Source organism: Echiichthys vipera (assembly GCF_963691815.1).
Source record: "Echiichthys vipera genome assembly, chromosome: 16".
NCBI lineage: Eukaryota > Metazoa > Chordata > Actinopteri > Perciformes > Trachinidae > Echiichthys > Echiichthys vipera.
The window spans coordinates 25724616-25744731 of NC_139841.1; the positions used below are offsets into that span (position 1 = coordinate 25724616).

The following is a 20116-nucleotide window of genomic DNA, read 5'->3' on the forward strand; positions in this document are numbered from 1 at the left end:
TGCGTGCTGCTGTTGCAATGTTGTCAGAGCGGGACGTCTCTTTATCAAGTCGGCCCTTGACTCTCAGTATGTGTGAGCAGAAAGCATCCGCACAACTTGCAACATGCATCTTTCCGCGGACAGGCCGGCACAACTAGACGATCTAAGGAATCCGTTGTGACAGCAGTGATGTGCTAGTTTGTTTGTCAGGAGGGCGGCTAAACTTTGACGAAGGGTTCCCTTGATCTCTGACCGTTACTAGATATATTGACACAAACCTGGACACTTGTCTTCTTTTCTTTGTGCAAAAACTTTATCCAGCACTTAAGTGCAATAATTGAATCTTGCTGCTCATTTCTGTCATATACAGTCATATTTTATCTTATACATTTCCTCTACATTTAACTTTCCCTGTACTCTTACACCTACCTCATATATATTTGACTAAGAGTTTACTGTTTACTGTATCTACTGTATACTTTCCGTAACTATTAAGCTAAGAGTTTATTGGTCATCCTATACTGTATTTTTTATACCTCCCTCATGTTTTTGTAAGCTGCTGGAAACTCAATTTCCTTGCGGGAGTTCATCCCAAAGGATCAATAAAGAGAAGTCTAAGTCTAACAGGGTTTGTGAACAGTTTCCAGGACAGAAGAACAAACGCCATCCAAACGCAGAGAAATGCAATTATTGCAGGAATCCCGACACCAAATCCCTGCGTGGATTTTTCTACGGCGTTCCTCGAGGTCTGGTCGTCGTTATGAGGTGTTTCGGACGGATTGTGACCTGTTTTTCAAACGGTATCAACCCAAAAACTGCCGACAAACAAGTGAGAATGGGGATGGGAATCATAAACTTAAGTCATAATGTACGGGTGACTGATGCAGACAGAGAAGAGAGGGGTTAAAAATGTTGCATCTGCTCTAAATGGTCTAAAAGCACCGAGGAGATCGAACGAAATATCTGGTATGAAAAAGACGCAGCAGAACCAGAGAGAGCATGTTTCTTTTATTATCTTAACTTTAATATGAGGGAAGAAATCCATGTCACTAACACCTGAGGGAATAAAGAAGACAGGATATGATGGAATACAAAGCACTTTCCCTTTCACTGACCTCATGAGTAACACACAATGTCATCACAACTCACAACAATTAACTTAAAACAGGCAGGAAGTTACGAGGGGAAAGATGTGGGAGTGATTTCCTTGAACACCTCAGGTCAACAGCTGCTTGTGACAAAACACAGACGTGTCAAACTCGCTGCAAATAGAAAAAGACGCCCGTTCCCGTGGAAAGGCGCTGGGATTACAGCGGTCGCGGTGGCACCTTATCTCATTTAGTTAAAATAGCGTTAAGATAATAGGCAGCTGTGGAGGAAGAATGGAAATCACACCAGTGAACTCCACAAAGCTACTGGTTTACAAAGAGGTTAGGGTGGTGGCCAGCAGATTTTTATATATTATCTCATTAAAAAGCCTGAAACAAACAATGGAGTATTAACGGAGTATAGAAATCATGATACACGTTCTTCCTCTGCGCCGTAAAGCTCCATTGTTTCACAGGGTCACAGGGTTTTCCCGCAGAAAATGTGTTAGTCAATGTTGTGGGGTGGGGTGTAGACTCTACTGTGTACTACACTGAACAATTATTTATTAAACACTTAATATTACATAATATAAAGGATTATAGATGTTGTCTCAGCCTCCTCCTGGCAGGTTATTGGGAAAATAAGTGTGTGTGACATAGTGGGACAGGTGTGTTGTAGGTTAAGTCAACAAAAGTGCGCTGTGGTAATCAGTCTACGGTGTGAGCGTGACGGTAACGCGGTCCGTGCTCCAGCCGAGCGCTAGCAAAACAAAGTGCCTTTTATGCCCCTTAATATGCCCCACTGTGAAGTAGGATGAGACCGGCTCGTCCCCAGCTAAGGTTCGGAGCGTTGAACCTGTAACACGCCACTGTTCGGACACATCACACGTTTCGGAGGCATACTAGATTTTTAAAATGTTCTGCAGAGAAGGGAGACTGGCGTTGGTCACGGTTTGGAATGAAAAGAAGAGAACAGGACGGAGTAACACTCATCTCATCTTCAGCCTCTTATCCGGGGTCGGGTCACGGGGGCAGCAGCTTTAGCAGGGGACCCCAAACTTCCCTTTCCCACATTAACCAGCTCTAACTGGGGGATCCCGAGGCGTTCCCAGGCCAGTGTGGAGATCTGATCTCTCCACCTGGTCCTGGGTCTTCCCCGAGGCCTCCTCCCAGCTGGACGTGCCTGGAACACCTCCCTAGGGAGGCGCCCAGGGTTCATCCTTACTAGATGATCCTGAACCACCTCAACTGGCTCCTTTCAACGCAAAGGAGCAGCGGCTCTACTCCGAGTTCCTCACGGACGCTGAACTTCTCCCCCTCTCTCTAAGGGAGACTCCAGCCACCCTCCTGACCACTTGGTCATGACCAAACGTGAGGGAAGAAAAAGATTGACCGGAAGTTCGAGAGCTGTTTTCGGTGCGACCGCAACACCGTCCCCGCTGCTCCAATTCTCCGGCCAAACTCACGCTCCATCGTCCTCTCACGCATGAACAAGATCCCGAGGTAGTGTTGCTAAGCAGTCGCCTAAGCTGTAAAGTGCTGCGGGAAACCCTGAATCAACGTGGATTAATCCATCACTAAAAACTAGTCCCCAACAAATGCACCATTTCCTCTTTGAAGACAAGACCTCTTGGGAATCATGGTAAACATCTGGATGTGTCTTTCATCATGAAACCTAATCACGGGCCTTTTGTGAGTATTTGTATTCATGAAAATGTCTGGTCTGAGTCTGCGTTATCTACTCTAAACATGCATTGTAAATTAAATAGCAGTCTGCACGTCTTAAATGGACAGGACAATTTAAGACGACATCTCGGGCTTTAAAAAACTGTGAGAGGCTTTTTCAGACATTTCACAGACCAAACGATGACTTAAGTAACTTATTATTAACTGGTAATGGAAATAATCATTAGCAGCAGCCCTAGATGAATTACAAATCAACATTCAGGAACACAATTCACTTAAATTGAGCTCATAAAACGTCTAAATTTACATATTATCTTAAAATGTGTGCTAAAGTAGCTTTAAAGTAAAACAGAGCAGGTGTTTAGGGACCGCCGTGACGACAGTTGCCATGTGTTAACGGCGGTCGATGCGGTAACCGGAGCTCACTGTGGCACAAAAGTATCTCAGACTGGTTACAGAGAAAGCACATTTTTAATTCATGGCTGCCCTCTGACCCTGCAGGCAACAGGACACCGACGCCAACGCCAACGCGCAGCAATGAACCATTCACCAAAGTACTCGACACCTTTTGTTGTTGACTCAGTCACTGCCCCATCTGCTCTTTCATTCACGGATTCGGTAAAGCTTCGATGTGTTTGCATAAATGTGTAGGACGACGTATAGATGATTGTGTTTTATTACTTATTTTTATTTATCTCGTAAATCATTTTATTTATTAATTATAATCATTTCTACTCTCACTCCCCCTCATTCCCTCCCCTTTTAATTTATTTATTATTTTATTATTTATTTACTCTTATTTTAATTAAATCTACTGCACAGTCACACACTTTCATAGTCACATGTCAAGAAATGTTTTGTAAAACGTTCAAATGTTTAAATAGTTCTTTAAAAAAAAGCTTTGATGCAAGTTTTTAATTGATTGAAATAAAAAGTAATCAACTATTTTGATAACGGATGTCTTCAAACAACATTCTCAAGTTTCAGTTCTTATTTGTGACATTTATTCTATAACTTTAGCGCTCACTTGAATGGATTAAGTTTTTTTTTAAGGTGTAAAATATGCTTTGCTGCTGCTCCCGTCCACACCAGTACAGTGTTTAACTTCCATGCCTGCTTCTCCAAACTGGGCGTGCTCCAACCGCCATCGACTGACGCGAGTACACAGACTTTATAAGAACCTCACTGTGTGGTTTTACAACGTCCTCACACGTGTCCGTGTGTATTTACACTTGCAGATGAAGTCGGGATAGCCTGGAGCTGATGCTCGTCTGCTCTGGTATCTCTTTCACATCGACTAAGCGACATAAGGCAGAATGCAAACTGCATGTAAATTACCGCAGCCTGCGTCCTAAATCCAGACTCCCTCCCATCTCCACGATCCCCTGACTCATCAAGTTTGGGAGAAACCAACCGCCTCTGCCGGCATCAAGGATTTCATTTGCATACAGCTTTGTTTTCTGCCGTTGGATCGCCCTGAGGTGAGCAGGTGGTAGAGCCGGAAACTTTGGCATCGAGTTCAGATTCTTCAGAAACATGCAGAATGGTTACGGGGGGAGCGTACACCTTAAGTCTTGACCTGAACCATCTGTTGCCAGGTATTTAGTAATGCAGCGCTTTAAAGTTGGGAGATAGAAGACCTGACGTGAGCCTTAAGACTGGACCAAGCTCCAAAAACACTTGATATTGCAACTCAAAGGTTTCTTTAGATCCTCGCTCACTTTGTAATGAAGGCGGCACAGAAACGAGATGGAAAGGTCTCTGGGAAGGAATCGAGTATTGATTTATAATAAATCATCTTGTCAAACATTAGCAAGGTCGGTAATCGTCACGATAATTCCCCTCGGGATAAATAAAGCTTCTTGAATCTTGAATCTGCTCTTGATCTAATCTTGGGGCAGCAGTAGCTCAGTCCATAGGTGACTTGGCTGGGAACCTGAGGGTCACTAGTTTGAGTCCCTGTGTGGACCATGAATGGAGCGTGGACTGGTGGCAAGGCACCAAACCCCCAACTGCTCGACGCGCCAGTCACTGGCAGCCCCCTCGGTCTGACATTTCTCCATTAATTGCATGTATATAGGTCCTGTCTGTGCATGTGTGTGTATTTCAGGCCTGTGTGTGTGTAACGTTAATGAATAATAATAATAATAATAATAATAATAGAGTGACATAGACAAAGGAATTCTTCTTCTTCTTACGGGATGTAACTGGCGATAGAGCTGAAAGGATGAGTTGACTGTATGATCAAAGTCACTAAAATCTGAAACTGTTTTGATATTTTATCAATAAATTGTTTTTGGTTGTTGCTTTTCACATACAATACAATATTTATAAACAGGATTTAGTGTTTTTTTTAGTCTTCAACAGCAGTAAATTGCTTGTTTTGTACAACCAAGAGTCTAAAACCCCAAAGTCTTCAATTTGAATATGTAAACTTGGGCGTTGCGAAACTTCAAGAGGCATTTTTCACTATTTTCTGACACTTTATAACACAAGAGATTCACTACTTAATTGAGAAAATAATGTTCTGATTTATTGATGATTAAAATAATCATTAGGTGTAGTCAGCATGAAAACGGAAACACCAACAATCTCTACCAACAATAGACACCTGACAGAAAATTAAAGTGATCTGTGTTTGTCCGTCTCTCTTGACTCTCCCAGCCAGTCTGTGCCCCTTGGTCGTTAACTCATTCATTCCTACGGATAAATCTTTACAAACATGTCACAAATATAAAGTTTCATTCTTAAAAAAGGATAAATCCTTTCCTCAACAACAGCTGGACACTAGTTTTTTTTTTTAGTAAATGTCACGCAAAAAAAAGGAGTTTACTGTCGGGGAGTATTTTTAGCTGCAGATTAATCCCCATTTGTTGATCCGATGAGTATTTGTAGCAGCAGGACTGTGTGTGTGTGTGTGTGTGTGTGTGTGTGTGTGTGTGTGTGTGTGTGTGTGTGTGTGTGTGTGTGTGTGTGTGTGTGTGTGTGTGTGTGTGTGTGTGTGTGTGTGTGTGTGTGTGTGTGTGTGTGTGTGTGTGTGTGTGTAGGATTGAGTCAAACTAAACTAGTGTGTGTGATCAAAATGAAGGAGCATGTCCCCCAGTTGACAACTGTGGAGCTGTATCTTATGTCTTTTCATGGCAACAAAGACATGAAATATCACCAGACTCTGCATTAACAAAGTGTTGATTCAGTGAAAAGTCTTAATTTAGATCAGCACCCGCCCAAGACACCAAATACCATCGTACTGTAACACACTCGTTAACACACCCACGGGGTCATTTGTGCTGGTTAGTGACACAATGCAGGATGAGCACGCTGTGTAAGGAATGTAGTTCAGACACTGGAAAGAACAACACAACAGGAGGAGTGAAAGACTCTCTGAAGAGCGATACGGAGACGGAGACAACATGTGTCCGGTTAAACCATGGGTGTCAAAGTGATCCAGTAAAGGGCCGTGTGGCTGCAGGTTTTCACTCCAGCCAATCAAAAACACACCTGGTCCAACAAATCAACTGTGTGAAGACAGTTCAGGTGATTGAGTAAGTCGAGTCAGGTGTGTTCTTGCCTGGTTGGTATGAAAACCTGCAGCCACACGGCCCTTTACTGGATCACTTTGACACCCCTGGGTTAAACAGCACTCGGTGACGTAATATCAAAGCCTGCACAGGTTACACAGTCCAGTCCAAACTTGATTCCCCGACAACTCCGGCTAACAACACACAGACGTTGTCGCTCGTGTTATTTCACGCTGTTGAGCTTGTTATTTCTGCCTCTCTACCAACGACTTGCTCCTCGGTTGTGTTTTATTTTTCTGACCCCGCTGGTTTTTGACTCGTGAAGTCGTGTGTACTGGACACACCTGCACACAGTGGAGTACAAAAGGCCGTGTCCCACAAATCACTCCCTATTAACTATACACTATACCACGTTTACTGCCTCTCATTTATGCTCTCGGAAACAAAAATGGAACGAAAATAAGTGTGTGTCAAACGCTGATTTCTGCTGAAAATCCCATGAAACAAAAATCATTTCCTAGAATTGACGTCATGCAACGCTCTCAACCTCAGTGATGACCTCATTTATTGCTCACTATAGATCCCAAACTGAGGTGCACCTTTGTTTTTGTATTTAATTTACTTATTTATTGTATTAAAGTCTTCCACCCTGTTTTTGATTTGTGTACTTGTATAATTTATGTTTTTACTTCCACTATACATGGACGACTGAAGGCACAGTATGTCTTTAAGGTGTCTGATGCGACAGTTTGGGGTGGCGGTGGGACTCTTTATTTTTATTTTTTGAGATCTATATGTATATGTGTGTGTCTGAGTGTGTGTGTGTGTCTGAGTGTGTGTGTGTGTGTGTTGTTTTGTGAATACAGAGAGCACTTGCATGTTGTTTACGTTTCTGTTCTGATAAAAAAATCAATAAACTCTATTTACAAAAAAACAAACTGAGGTGCACCAGAGAGAGAGAGAGAGAGAGAGAGAGAGAGAGAGAGAGAGAGAGAGAGAGAGAGAGAGAGAGAGAGAGAGAGAGAGAGAGAGAGAGAGAGAGAGAGAGAGAGAGAGAGAGAGAGAGAGAGAGAGAGAGAGAGAGAGAGAGAGAGAGAGAGAGAGAGAGAGAGAGAGAGAGAGAGAGAGAGAGAGAGAGAGACATGAGGTGAAGATACTGCGTGAGGTGAAAGGGACCGGTGCATGCTGGTGTTCTGAAAACAACAGGAAGTGGTTAAATCCTAACTTCAACCTGAACACGCAGACGTGAAACAAGTATTTTCAGGGTCAGTGTGACGTCCGAGGATATCGTTATCTCTGATGAACCCGCTGGAAGACAGACGGAAACGCTGCTTCACCTTTTAGTCAATAAAGTATCGGGAGCAAGACGAATCGATGCACTGTGCAGCCGTTGCACTTGCTCTTGCTTGATTGTCTGGAAAACTCAATAAAAAAATAAGGTATCGGCAGCTCTGATCCAGTGTGCGGACATCCCTTCCTCCTGCAGTCTACTTGTTTTTGTCCTGGTTTAAAAACTCTTAAGTTCAGAACCAGCCTGAGAATCATCACTTCTTTAAGGTTCCTTCAGTATCAAAGTAATCCAGTGACAGGTGTGTGTACATCCATGCATAGATTCCTAAAGGCCCCTACACGTGATACGCGGTAAAAGTGCTTTGCGTCGGTCGTTCCATTCATTTCCTATGGAGGAGGTGGTAGCGCCCGATGCAGCGGCACGCACCGCTCAGATTTGCCGCTCTGCCGCTGTGCAAAAGTTCAAATGAGTTGAACTTTGACCTTGTTTCCGCTGACACTTTCAAACGCACAACCGATGAGATAGAAGCTTCGAGTGTGACGCGTACGTTTCCTAGGCAACCAGAGAACGACATCAAGCCGACCAGAAAGACGGTGGAAAAGCTTCTTGTGTGTCCGAGTTTCCCGAAATATTTAACGTTACATTAAAGTCGTATCACGATCATAAGCATCACACCGGGTTTGTATAGACGCGGTTTACGTGCTAATGGTTGTTTTAACGCTAGCGTTGATTTAGCCGTTTAATGGGTCACTGCGCCCAACCTCGCGGTGATCGCAGCGCAAAAAGCTGATCATGAGAAGGCCCATTAACAGGAACTGCTAATTCTGCCAATTCAGCATACTTTTCATGGTGCTTTTGATGGCTTCACCCTCTGATGTTCGTTTTCTTACAGTTTCCGAGAGACCCATGATAGAAACGGCATCAACACGCCCACTCTCGCGTGGGCTCAATTAGATTACACCGCCTTTGTATTAGGGACCTAAGAGGGTAAAAACCATTCGACGTCTGGTCCGTTTGATTTGGACATTTGCGTTCTCCCGTACGGCTCTGCCGGGTAAAGCCCAGATAATTTCAGGTTCTGCAGAGCATGTGGGAAAGGGGCTTAAGTGTACCACGAGTGTGAAGGACTCTGACCTATTGAACCGAACCATCTCTTTGAGACAGTAGAGATTACGGTGAGGATTTACTTCCCTTTTCAAGCCTCCTAATGAAGAAAAACAACAAAGATGGAGTGGGGGAAAGAGTGTGGAAAACAGGAGAGTGTGCTGAGGCTGCAGAATTACCGAGTGGTTTAGTGGCTGCTGTAATAATACTTATGCTGGTTGTTAAGCCGCTCTGGGTGGAGGGGGGAAAAAAAGCCTCTCTGACTGATCCTCTGCTCTCCACAGCTCCCAGATGCAAAGCTACAGGGCAGCACAGACCGACTACTACATCATCATCATAACCACATGTATCCTCAGCAACTAATGTCATTACAGTGAGCTTAGGAGGCTCTGTGGAGGACATTACCATGCAGTGGTTTAGGGCTTGTTTCTCAGCGCTAACCACAAGAATAGCATTAGAACCGGTGGAGCGCGCTGTAGTAGAGAGGCAGTCAAAGTGTGTTCCAGGACACACCAGTTAGCCGGCTACAGCGAGGTCTAAACCTACTTAAATCAAGCCTTAAAACAGATGGCATTTGTATCTGTGTGTGTGTGTGTTGCTTGTGTGCATTACCTTAATCTGCTGTCTGCGCAGCATTGCCAGCTCCCTCATGTCCCTGAAAGGCTGAAGCAGGTAGTGGTAGAGCTGAGTCGTAGCCTCCAGCAGCTCTCCGTATGCCTCGTCCTCCTCGGGGTACACCAGCAGCAGCTCCACCATGCTGTCCATGGCTTTGTGTTTATCCAACACCTGGGACAGAAAACACAGAGAGAAAAGATGGAGGGGGTTAACTGGTGCAGGCAGAGATCCACGGGATGCAACATATTAAAAACGTTAAAGGCGGACAAGGAAAGGTGTTATTTTATAGTTTTCTTATTGTCGACAAATCCCATGAAAAATCCAAAGCAAATGATGCGTTCGGCTGCTTCCTACTTCCTCGATTCATCGTTTAAGTATTTTTTCATGCAGTGTTCCTCGTGTTAAAGGTAAAATAGCATCTTTTTACCTTACGAAACCACCTGCTTCTGCACATAAACAAAGATGAATAAAGGAGATTTGAGAGCAGAAGTTAGGGCGGTGATCTGTGATCAGAGCTGATAGTTTACTTTTAAAACGGGAGTTTGAATCACGGGTATGGAGCTGCAAAGAGAAACAATGGGTTGCTGTTATTTGTTGTAATTTGTTTAGTTTTCATAGTTTGGGATGTTTCCATGTATCGTGTTTGTTGTTTTCATCAAGGACCACTTTGGAAATAAGTGTTTTTAGTCGTGTCGTGACACTAATTCAAGATGTTTGTGCTTCAGGGTTCATAAACCTTTTCCGAGGTCAAATTCAAGCACATTTTAAGCCCTTTCAAGGTCCATTCTCAAGCTTTTCCAGCACCTTAAAGTTGTGGTAAATTACACTTTACTACGAATACACTGAAAATTGTTATTTCACTTTCTTTTTCATTAAAAATCACATTAAAAGAGACGGTAATATGTTATAAACCACAACACCAGAAGGATAAACGATTCAATCATATTTCTATTCTGTAACGATTTGTTGTGAAAGAAATGATACAGTTTTAAGTATTTTCAAGTACTTGATCCAAAATTCAAGCCCTTTTTAAACCTTGAAGCTTCAAACTTCAAGCATTTTCAAGCACATGTACGAACCCTGATGCTTTTAAATGTTTACTTTCTCCAGCCTCTAAAATGTGACAAGCTATTTAATCTTTAATCTTTATTCAATAATGACGATTATTGTGAGAACATCATTCAAACAGGAGTACATTTGTCGGAGGCTCAATTCAGCTGCAATTTATTGTTTGTCCTCTTCAGATTTTCTAATTGTTGACAATAAATAAAAAGTAAAGAACATCACCAGAATGAAACTTTGATATATTACCAGAAAATATCGTCAGGTGTCTAATTTAATGGTGTTAGCTATAAATAAAACCATAGGTGTGATGCCAGAATTGCTCATTTCAATGGAAAAACTGTCTTAATCTGAAATAACGATGAGTCCAAAACAAAGGAAGGAGGAAAAACTCCAACCCTAACCTATGAAAGTGAGAGAAAAGAGTGCGAGAGAGAGAGAGAGAGAGTCGTATGCATGTGCGACACCGTAAATATATATTGTTTGAGTGGAGCACAATGAGAATGAATTGCTGATTGGTGCCATATGTCCCGCTCTCCACAGACCGCTCATTGTTTGCGAGGTAAACGTTATCAAAACAGCTATTGTACACGCAAATACAACTCATCTCCCTGCTCTCAGAGACCAGTAGCTCCGATTCATACAGCACAAAACTTCTCCTTCACTCGTGCCTCAGATGATATTGAAATGTGCCACCGCCCGATCTCCGTCCGAAGCGCTGGATAAAGTGCTCTTCTCTCTGCGAGGAGCTATAGATATGAATAGAGACTCTTATATTAACTCCAGGCTGGGGTAGACACTGCACGATTCAGCTCTGAAACACTGCTCCCACTGTTTACCTTGGGCCTGTGTCTCCGTGGTAACCACCGGCCAACCGTACATCGACTCCCTGCCCCTGCTGTCGCTGCCGGGCAGGAAAACCCCTCGGCTCAATGATCCTGACTCCTGTGTGTGTTTTATGTGTTGTTTTAACTAATGAAACTTTTACAGATGCAAGTGCTTGAATAGAGAAATCTCTCTACTTCCTAGATCTGTAATCTCATTTCCTGCTGTAATTGTATTTACATAGTTAGATCTCGTCGTTGATGATGTAAGGACGGAGGACACGTGACTGTTTGCTGTGCGAGCTGATGAATCAGAACTTCAAAAAAAGGCAGCAGGAGGCTTAATCCGGCTGTTAAATCGGACGTAACGCCCTTTCAAAATAAGATTTCCGGGTCCAAACGCTCCGTTGAAAGAAAACAGACAACAGCGGCCGAACGTGGGAACAATCACGATCACCTCTTTCGTCAGTGAGACATCTTTTTCATTGATGAGGAAGAGGTTAAATGACAATTACGTTGTTTTTTATAAACTCAGATCTGTTCAAACAACGGGGAACACGTCACTGCGGCGTTGGACGGACTTGGACCCAGAAATCATATTATTAAAAGGGTGTTACATCACGTCACAACAGTCGGATTAGAGCCCAAGCTATTTGTTGACGACATTAAATTCATTCGACAACTGATAAAGAAAGCAATCTGCAGCTATTTGGTATTTTGTATAATTTCAATTATATTCAGTAGAGCTGCAACTAACCATTAATCCGTTGTTTATTTTCTCGATTAACCGATTAGTTTAGTTTATAAAATGGTGAAAAAGGTGGATCAGAGTTTCCCAAAGTCCGAGATAACGTCCTTTAAACGTCTCTGTTTGTCCACAAATCAAAGATATATCAGTAAACTGTCATAGAGGAGGAAAGGTGGAGAGATTAGATCTCCACACTGGCCTGGGAACGCCTCAGGATCCCCCAGTTAGAGCTGGTTAATGTGGCCCGGGAAAGGGAAGTTTGGGGTCCCCTGCTAAAGCTGCTGCCCCCGAGACCCGACCCCGGATAAGAGGCTGAAGATGAGATGAGACGAGAAACTATTCCCATTTAAGAAAAATAATTAAAATAGTACGCGATTGATTTAATTGTTTACGATTAATTGATTAGCGGGGTGGCAGTAGCTCAGTAACCCAAAGAACCAGGTCGCGGGTACAAGCGGCCGAAATGGGTTTCCTCAGGAGGGGGGCTGGAGTCTCCCTTAGAGAGAGGGGGAGAAGTTCAGCATCCGTGAGGAACTCGGAGTAGAGCCGCTGCTCCTTTGCGTTGAAAGGAGCCAGTTGAGGTGGTTCAGGATCATCCAGTAAGGATGCCCCCTGGGCGCCTCCCTAGGGAGGTGTTCCAGGCACGTCCAGCTGGGAGGAGGCCTCGGGGAAGACCCAGGACCAGGTGGAGAGATTAGATCTCCACACTGGCCTGGGAACGCCTCAGGATCCCCCAGTTAGAGCTGGTTAATGTGGCCCGGGAAAGGGAAGTTTGGGGTCCCCTGCTAAAGCTGCTGCCCCCGCGACCCGACCCCGGATAAGAGGCTGAAGATGAGATGAGAAACTATTCCCATTTAAGAAAAATAATAAAAATAAAAATAATTAAAATAGTAAGCGATTGATTTAATTGTTGACGATTAATTGATTAACGGGGCAGCAGTAGCTCAGTCCATAGGTGGCTTGGCTGGGAACCGTAGGGTCGCTGGTTTGAGTCCCTGTGTGGACCATGAATGGAGTGTGGACTGGTGGCTGGAGAGGTGCCAGTTCATCTCCTGGGCACTGGGTTCAGTGCTGTTGAGCAAGGCCCCGAACCCCCAACTGCGCGGGGCGCCAGTCACTGGCAGCCCCCTCGCTCTAACATCTCTCCTTAATTGCATGTATATAGGTCCTGTCTGTGTGCATGTGTGTGTATTTCGGGCCTGTGTGTGTAACATGTATAATAATAAGAGTGAAAAAATTAAATTTCCCTGTTGCGGGATAAATAAAGTAATTCTTCTTCTTCTTAATCTTTCAGCTCAATTTTCAGCCAAAAATGTCAAACATTGTTCACGTCACAGCTTCCTAATCGTGAGGTTCTGCTGCTTTTCTTTGTGTGCATCTTTGGGACTGTTGCTCGGACAAAACAAGCAACGTCCAGAAGTATATTTGGCCTTTTTTCTTTTTAAATTATCATTATTTTCCAACATTTCATAATCAAAATAATCAGCAGATTGATATTGACGATAACAATCAGCCAAATACACGTGTTTGTATTTGACATAGGGCACAGAAAAGCCTCCGGAGTGAGACGAGCGCATAATTAGAGGAGTGATACGAGCTAAAGTAAAGACGCTCCACGAGAACTAACTCTTCCGGTTTGTCGGTGCTAAATCTGCTCCGTCTTGCTGGAGTACTTTTCTCTCTCTACCTTTTAATTAAAGCCTCTCACAAAGGGAACACGCCTTGACTGCGGCCAGACGCTTGCGCTTAATCGCTCTTTGAATGAGCTGAATGCTATTTAGGAGACGTGAAATGCAAAGGGAGTCTAAAAAAAGGGAATACCGGTTATCTTTTCCACAAATAGCACACAACGGCAAAGTTCTGCCCGCACCTGTTAAACAGCTACAGACAGAAATCATTTGAGCAAAGTGGATTCATGTGTTTGTGTGTTTTTCACCCCTCAAATATTTCCTGCACAAGAGGATTAATATTACTGCTTTCAGCTCAACTATAAAACACTACGACACATTAGTTGCAGTGCAAATATGTGTTTAGTGAGTAACCCAAAATAAAAGACGTCCTGCATCATGCGGCGTCAACACACTGTCCCACAAAACCACAGTATGGCCGACTAATGCCACTGTGGCATCCGCGGCCAACGTGCACTCTCATCCTGACGAAACACAAACTGTTGGCACAACACACACACAGGAGTAAATACAAACTGCCTGTGTAGAGAGTGAGGATACTCGTCTGAAATATGTGTATGTGCGTTAGAGCAGCGGCAATAAGTCAATTAACCATAAGGCTGTAAAATCTAAACCCCATATTTGTAATTTCATATCTCAGCAACGATATGATAAAGCATGTTTTCAAAGACGTGCAGGTGTTCGGTTCATTGATGACTCTAAATCACCCGTAGGTGTGAATGGTTGTCTGTCTCTGTTTGTCTCTATGTGTCCTGTGATAGACTGGCGTCCTGTCCAGGGTGTTCCCCCGCCTCACGCCCGATGTCAGCTGGGATCGGCTCCAGTCCCGCGCAACCCCGACAGGGACAAGCAGTTGAAGATAAATGAATGAATGAATGTTTTCTGGTAATTCAATAAATAAATTGCCTACATGAAAATAAGCATATTTTTGTATACTCCTGTGTGAATTTAGTACGTAACAAACGAGTATTTTGTCATTTTGTTGCAAACTTAAATGCAAAATATAAACTCAAAATAATTCACATCAGATTTTCTGACATTTTTGAGTTAGCATGTGCTCAGATGGCGTAACTGCTGTGTCAAGATATATAAGCATTATATATATTATTATATATTATTATATTATATTAGCTGTTCAAGGGAATGAATTAGCAACAGTTTTGATACTCGCTTAAGTCCTTTTTAAAGCAAAAATGCCAAAATGTTTCTACTTCTGGCTTTTCAAAAGTGGCTCTGTGCTGGTTTTCTTCGGCTTTTACGACAGTAAACCAAATCTTTTAGGGTGTGAAAAATCTGCTGCACGTGACAGCACGTTTAAATGTCGACTAAACACGTCTGGAGACTAATCAGCAGATTAAATGATAATGAAAAAAACTGCTGCAGCCTTAAATGTGCATTAGCTGTAGAGAAAAGCATCGCGCGCTTTAATCACGCTGTTTAACGACACCCACCCCTCATTACATGTTAAGTTAATCAGCTTCACATTATCATCACACGCGAGCAAAGCCATTAAAATGGTGCTATTATCTTTAGTTTACATGTTTATTCTGTTTAATAACAGGTCGTAGATACTGAAAAACTACAGGTCTGCGGTCAGCGACGGACAGATAATGCCCTACATATGTGGCGTGTTTGCCACCCCTGTGTCTTTTTGCAGATTTGACACAGTTATCGTCACAAACTGGGCTGAGATTGGAGCAGCGTCTTGTGTTAAGTGTGATAACAGCGATTCTCCGGCTGCTCCCTTCGCACCAAACCACCCATGTCTGGAAAAAAACCCATCACCGGGAGAAGGAACGAGGGCCAGACTGGGACGCTTAAATCTGCGGTGATGCCTTTAAAGATAGCAGCCGCTCCTCACACAGCCGGTGAGCGGCTACGAGTAATGAATGAACAGCATATTCTAACCCCAGTCTGTCGTCTCTGCTTCATAGGAGCATGTACGGAGGAGCTGCATGAGGTAAACAGTTCATTGATGTGTGTTTCAAGCTCTTTCAAGGTCCATTTTCATTCTTTTCCAGCAGCTTTTACAGTTGTTACGTATTTAAACAATACATATATATTGATTCCACATTAAAAGAAATGGGGTTAAGTTATAAACAACTAAAATTGTTTGCTACTACCAGAAGGATGAGAAGTTAAATGATATTTCAACCTTTTTTAAGAACTTTATGCAACATTTAAGCACTTTTCAAACCTTAAAATTCAAGCATTTAACTGTGTTTTTCCCCGCGTATAACGTAAAGGGGGCTCCACTCTGTTAATGTCTTCACAGCGCGAATAGCGAACCATTACTCGAGTAGTTGCGTCACCGGCGAGTACTCAGGGACTCGAGTAATTGGGCCCGTCCCTATAAACAATACAGAACTGCTGGATTTCATGGACTTAATCATCATTAGGTCATGTCTACGGGATGATCTTACTCACTGAGATAAAACCAGGCGCAACACAATGGGTCCCATCTGCGTCACGCGATAACAAAGACATTATTAAGTTATCATTTAATCATTTCTTCCTGGTTGGGCCAAACCCTCCCTTCTGTGTTTGTGTCAATCAGTCGACACAACAACAACAGAGGAGTGGAAAGACTCTGCCTGAGGCTTTGTATCCTCTCTAAACACACGCACTGACTGTGATCCCGACTATGATTTTATTTACACTTCACACAGAGTTGTTGTTTCTGTGGGAGTACAGTTGGACGTCTCACTCACGGCTCCTGACAGGTAATGTTTGCAGAGGTGGGACGTTGCAAAGTACGTTTACGAGCGGCGTGCTTCAGTGGAAAGTCGAAGGTGTTTTGAGCATTTCCATTTTTAAGCTCCTTACTTCTACATTCACCGCCATGCGTCTGTAAATTTGGTGAGTTTGAATGTTTATGAAGTGAAGGATGAAATGTGCCTTTATGTGTCGAAGAAATGAGCCCACTTCTTACGTTAAATAGAAATAAAGTCTTTAAAAACGCCTCTCACAGGAGCTGGAAAATGCAGCGTTACAAAGCTGAAAACAGGGACGACACCATGGGAACTTGTGTTTTTTAGAGAATCATGGACAGCGACGCTACGAACAGATAAAAACCTTAAAATTATGATGCATTATTGTAGATTAAACTGTATAAAAATACACATTAATGCAGCAGGAATATCCATCCAGAAACATATTGTATTAAAAAGGTAATAACACTGACAGGGAGCATTTTACTACACAGTTACTTTTGACACTTTAAGTGCATTTTTCTATAGTTTTACTTGTAGTCGAGTATTATAACTGTGCAGGATTAGTACTTTTACTTCAGCTAAGGATCTGATCCTCCACCAATGTATATTTGACACAAACTAGAGACATGAGAGCAAACATTAGGGTTCCTACAGCTTTTCCAAAGTCAAATTCAAGCATTTTAATAATTTTCCAGTATCTTACAGCTGTGTAAACTACATATATGAATACAGTACAATACTCGGTATTCAGTAAACTTATTAATGCACTTGTCATCTCATCTCATCTTCATCCTCTTATCCGGGGTCGGGTCTCGGGGGCAGCAGCTTTAGCAGGGGACCCCAAACTTCCCTTTCCCGGGCCACATTAACCAGCTCTAACTGGGGGATCCTGAGGCGTTCCCAGGCCAGTGTGGAGATCTAATCTCTCCACCTGGTCCTGGGTCTTCCCCGAGGCCTCCTCCCCACTGCACTTGTTCCTCACATTAAATTAGATATTATTACCCTATTAACAACCAACTGGATGTTTGGAGACAGCCTTTTACAGAGGGACGACAAATGAAAGTAAAAACTAACTAGACGGGAATATAATCACCAACTATTCTGATCATCTGTCAATCTTTTCTCTGTGTTGTATCATATATGCCATCCCATATAACGTTACATTTCAAGCAGTTTATTCAGAAAACAAGGACCTTTTAAACCTTAGAAACACACTAATCAAGTGTTTTCAAGGATTCCCTGCAGCCGTGGTAACCCTGAAACACGTGGTACACCGAGACATCCCAACAGCTGTGGAGACGTCATTTCCCTAACTCCACCTCTAATTGTTCTCCCATTATGTTTTCCTCTTCTCCGAGACTCCCTTTAAACTGTTCAGCCAACTAGAGTGTGATGTCTGGCCAGACCGGATCATGTTACAGGGCCTGTGAACGTGCAGCAACAGATGGTAGATCACAGAGGGGGGACAAAGGAAGAGGAGGAGAATAAGCCGACCGTGAGGCACAATTATGCTCCCAAAACTACACGTTCTGTGGAAGTGCGGTTGTCCTAAAAAAATGCCATCCAAAGTGGCTTTAAAGAATGTAAAAAAAAAGTGTTTTTATAACCAGCGAACACCAGAATATTTATACCACACGTACATCTCATTCAAAGAGCATAAAACAGGGTTCGTACACCTTTTCCGAGGTCAAATTTAAGCACTTTTCAAGCATTTTAAGGTCCATTTTCAAGCTTTCCCAGCACCTTAAAGTTGTGGTGAACTACAAGTTTCTAGATATTGAAATATAATTACTTCACCTTAAGTTATTTTACAGTAAAATCCTGTTAAAGGAGACGGTATTATGCTATAAACTAATGATAGACCGATACATACACCGATATTAGCATTTTTTAGGTGTATCGTATCGGCCTCTACGTTCGCCACATTTTTCACAGACAGGTGTCAGCTCTGTGTTGCTGGAGACGACTTTTTTAGTTCAATAAATGCTCTTTTTCGTGACATTTATCATCATCATTGTGTCATTTTTGTGATGTAAATGGGGGGAGCACAAGTAGCATCAGCTCCAAATATCGGCTCCGTATCGGCATCGGTCCTAAAACATCCATATCGGTCTATTCCCTGTATACCAGAAGGATAAAAAATAAATGTGTTTCTATTCTACAGCTATTTAGCTATTACTGAAGCTTTTAAAGGATTTCAAACACCTGTACGAACCCTGGTAAAAGCACAAGTTACTTCACCTCTTGCATGCGTCTTTTGGCCCTCTCCAGAGCATCCTCGTAGCCCTTCTGCCTCAGCTCGCTCAGGCTCTCGTAGTACTCCTCCGTGTCCTCTCTCTCGGAGAAAAGCACCTCGGAGAGGATCTTCCACCCGCAGGTGTCCAGGGCATGACCCAGGTACACCTGCAGCTGGTAACACAGGGCGTCCGTCTCCCGCTGCGACACCCCCGCGGCACCGAAAAGCACCGACCACACGCCGGACTGCTCCTCGGGGAAGGAGGGTAAACACGGCTCCAGGTCCGAGTTGACGGCGCACAGCTGGAGGTGGGTCGCCTTCAGGTCCTGGAAGGAGAACAGGGCGGCCCAGCTGAAGCCCTCCCGGCCGCCTCTGCTGCTGCTGTCGCCGTCGCCGTCGCCGTCTCCTGGATCCGCATCATCCGGAGAAACCGGCCCATCCACCGGGTCCAGGATCTCGATATCTATTACCTTCGGTGGTGTCACAATATCCCAGGAACCTAACGTGGGGCTGACACATTCGGTTGTCTTCGAACCACCGGGTTTTAAAGCAGTTTTGTCCGCAACAGCAGCCTTTGTTGTGGGCTTTCCTTTAGGGGAAGAGTGCGGCCGAACTTTACCCGCTTGGCAGGCTTCACTTTTCTTACTTTTTGCGTGTTTCTCTGCAACGGGGGAAGGAAAAAGAGGGGGGATAACGCAGGCGGAGGAGGCACCGTCGTCGAGCAGCGGGTCCAGGAGCACAGTAGTCCGTCTCTGCACGGTTCTGTTGTGGCAGGTTATGGCGAACTTCCCCTCGATGTCGTTCCAGGCCACGATGAAAACAAATTTATGCCTTTCTTTTTCGTCGAAGACTCTCGGTCGGACGGACACCCACTCGGACTCCAAGTTGTCCTCCATCGTGAATGACATCTCATCCAGCCAGTGGAAGGGGAAAAACAAGATTAACCCGAGCTTTTAAAAAAAATAATAAAAAAAATAAAAAAAAGCTGATGTCGAGGCTAACGGCTACTGCTAGCTAGGGTGAGCTAACGTTAGCTCGTAACGTAAGATTTGTCGTAGTTGAAGCGAAAACACCGACTGGATAAAGTAAGACGTGAAACAAAGGCGGTCCAGCTTTGTTTACCCGCTGCCAGCTGCGTGTGAGCTAACGTCGTCGTCCCTCCGCTCCGTCGGTTTCGGGGTCCGGACATGAAGAGGTTCAAGCGGCCGGACGCGCTCGGACGCCGCGGCGGAGGAGCGTCGGCTCCATGGTTCCAGCTGTTGTCATGACACCTGTCCGTTTGACCTGCTCGCGCTATCGAACGCTGGTGACTCTTTGTCCGCTCGCTCGCAGACAATGCGGTCGCGCGACTCGGGCTCTCTCGGTGTCACGTGTGCGCTTCTGTTTACAAGCAAGTCAAGGTGCGTGCGTGCGTGTTGTCAAATCCGGGGAGGGATTTAACTGGTGCACCCTCCCACTGAGCTGCGTTCAGGCTCCAGGGTGAGAGTGGGACTTAACAGTGATGTAAAAGTACAAAAGTATAGGCATCAAAATGTACTTAAAGTATATAAAGTAGAGGTTTTT

General features: G+C 43.9%; 1 protein-coding gene across 1 annotated transcript in view; it reads right to left on the minus strand.

Moving 5' to 3' along the window:
- Positions 1-19907, minus strand: part of jmy (junction mediating and regulatory protein, p53 cofactor) — a 34911-nt gene extending 15004 nt beyond the window's left edge. Inside the window, exons 1-2 of the mRNA XM_083930505.1 lie at positions 18559-19907; positions 9279-9452 (exon numbers count right to left, since the gene is read on the minus strand). Coding sequence (XP_083786631.1) covers positions 9279-9452; positions 18559-19461 — 1077 coding nt within the window. The 5' untranslated portion in view covers positions 19462-19907. The remainder of the gene's footprint in view (positions 1-9278; positions 9453-18558) is intronic.
- Positions 19908-20116: the final 209 nt, after the last annotated feature.